The sequence below is a fragment of the Orycteropus afer genome, unplaced genomic scaffold (genome assembly GCF_000298275.1).
Source record: "Orycteropus afer afer isolate SDZICR_OR568_19922 unplaced genomic scaffold, OryAfe1.0 scaffold00666, whole genome shotgun sequence".
Lineage (NCBI taxonomy): Eukaryota > Metazoa > Chordata > Mammalia > Tubulidentata > Orycteropodidae > Orycteropus > Orycteropus afer.
Window position 1 is genome coordinate 850,101 of NW_006922253.1, and position 2,467 is coordinate 852,567.

Below are 2,467 nucleotides of genomic sequence, written 5' to 3' on the forward strand. Positions count from 1 at the left end.
AAAAATTAAATTTAATTAAGAAATATGTATATGTATGTTAACTGAACTGAGAATATATTTTTCAGAGAAGATTCTCCAAAAATATTGATGCTTAACTCTATTGGAGTAGTGTTTATCTGACTCGAAGGCACATAGAGAAGATGCATAACACATGAAATACATATGAAGGCCTATGTGTGAGTGTAAATTCTTTTTTAAATGTTTATGATAACTCAGAATAAGGTAAGGCAGATAATGACAGTTCATTTACAATTTGAATGTCATGTTCTAAAGGATTTGAGTCTCATTCTCTAAATCAATAGATAAATCTGAGAGAAAGGTGAATGACTTCAGGTTTTCAGAGTCATGAGGAATTTTGATTTGCAACAAAGGCAGGTGCATGTAACAGAGCATGGAGTCAAACCAATGAATTCAGACATTTGCCTAGTGATTTTCTCAAAAGGGCATTTGTTTTCTTCTCTATGCAGACTAAACTTTCATCAACTGCATCCAATCTACAGCTACTGATATGATAATGAATAACAGTGTGACTGAATTCATCCTCTTTGGGTTGACACAGGATGCTGAAAAGCAGAAAGTAATATTTGGGGTCTTCTTGATTCTTTATCTTTTGACTCTGCTCTGGAACTTTCTCGTTGTGGTGACTATTAAGTTAAGTGTGAGCCTTGGGAGTCCTATGTACTTCTTCCTGTCCTACCTGTCCTTTGCTGATGCCTGCTTTTCTACAACTACAGCCCCCAGACTGATTGTGGATGCTCTGACTCAGAAGAAGACTATTTCCTACAATGAGTGCTTGACCCAAGTCTTTGCAGTCCATTTCTTTGGAGGTACGGAAATCTTTGTGCTCATTGTCATGGCTTTTGATCGCTATGTGGCCATTTGTAAGCCTCTGCAATATACAACCATCATGAGCCAGCGTGTCTGTAGCATGCTGGTGATTCTGGCTTGGGTGGGATCTTGTGTCCATTCTACAGCACAGATTTTCCTTGTTTTGCAATTGCCCTTCTGTGGTCCCAATGTGATTGACCACTACTTCTGTGACGTGGAACCATTGATGCAACTTGCCTGCATGGACACCTTTGTGATAAATTGGCTAGTTGTGTCCAATAGTGGAACTGTAAGTACAATGAGTTTCATAGCCTTGCTTATTTCCTATGTTGTTATTTTGTACTCCCTGAGAAACCACAGTGCTGAAGGAAGGCGAAAAGCTCTTTCCACCTGCACCACCCATTTCATTGTGGTTCTCCTGTTTTTTGGTCCAAGTATATTCATATACACACGCCCACAAACCACATTTTCAGTGGACAAGATGGTGTCTGTGTTTTATGCAATTGGGACACCCTTGCTTAACCCTCTGATCTATACACTGAGGAATGCCGAAGTGAAAAATGCCATGAGAAAGTTATGGTGTCGCAAAATATGACTTCAGTTGATAAATAAAATATGGTGAATTCAATTTATACTTGGTTAACATCATTTTTTTCTTAACATGGAAACGTGAAATATTACTGTAAGGAAACTATATATACATAAACATACATAAAGGAATACATATACATATATATGTTTGTGTGTGTTATATATATATATATATATATATCTCGGAAGGAAGGTTGTGCAATCCTACTTCCATAGTGATACTGCCTTGGAAACCCAAGGAGGGGTCGCTATGAGTCAGGTATGACTCGACGGCACATAACAACAACAACAAATATATATATATATATATATATATACATACATACACACATTTAATGTTATGGGAGGGTTGCTCTAAAATTTACTTACTTAATGCTTATAACAATTTTGAATAACCTAAAATCATCATTGCTTAAATTCTGTCCACACCTGACAATCTTTGCTTGGCAATTTAATGTCTTATAGAAATTTTTCTCCAGAAAGAAATGTAATGACTAATAACAGGATGATGTGTCCATGTGTGTCTAGAAAATTCCTTGAGGAGCTCTGGTAGCATAGCGCCTAAGACATTTGATTACTAACCAGAAGGTTGGCAGTTCAAAACCACTAGCCACTCCTGGGAAGGAAGGTTGGGCAATTTACCTCCCTAGTTACACCGTTGCAGAAACTCAAGGAGGGGTCACTATGAGTCATGTTTGAGTTGATGGCACTGAGTTTGGTTTTGGCTTATGATTTATTTTAATTCTATTTGAATTAGATCCATATCAGGTAGTCCATAGAGACTGAAAATTTACAGAAAGAAGGTTGTTGTTTTGCCAATATGAGAATTTGATCAGATGATCAAGAAGATGATAACTTTGGAATCTGTATCTTATCTTGCCTCCCTGGCAATGCTAATTTGCTATGATGAAATCACATAGTTTCTAGTGTCTCTTTCTAAGAAGATTTTTATTATCTCAGACCTGTACTCCCTTATGTGAAGGATCATCTGCTAATCTGCCATAATACCACCAAGGAAGTTCAGTTTTTGTTGTGTCTAGTAGTCTAT

At 37.0% G+C, this 2,467-nt stretch overlaps 1 protein-coding gene across 1 annotated transcript; it reads left to right on the forward strand.

Moving 5' to 3' along the window:
• The first annotated feature begins 508 nt into the window (after nt 1-508).
• LOC103210874 (olfactory receptor 4C11-like) lies at nt 509-1,423 on the forward strand. Its single transcript, XM_007956791.1, has one exon. It carries the CDS (start codon nt 509-511, stop codon nt 1,421-1,423), a length of 915 nt encoding a protein of 304 aa, XP_007954982.1.
• The last annotated feature ends 1,044 nt before the right edge of the window (nt 1,424-2,467 follow it).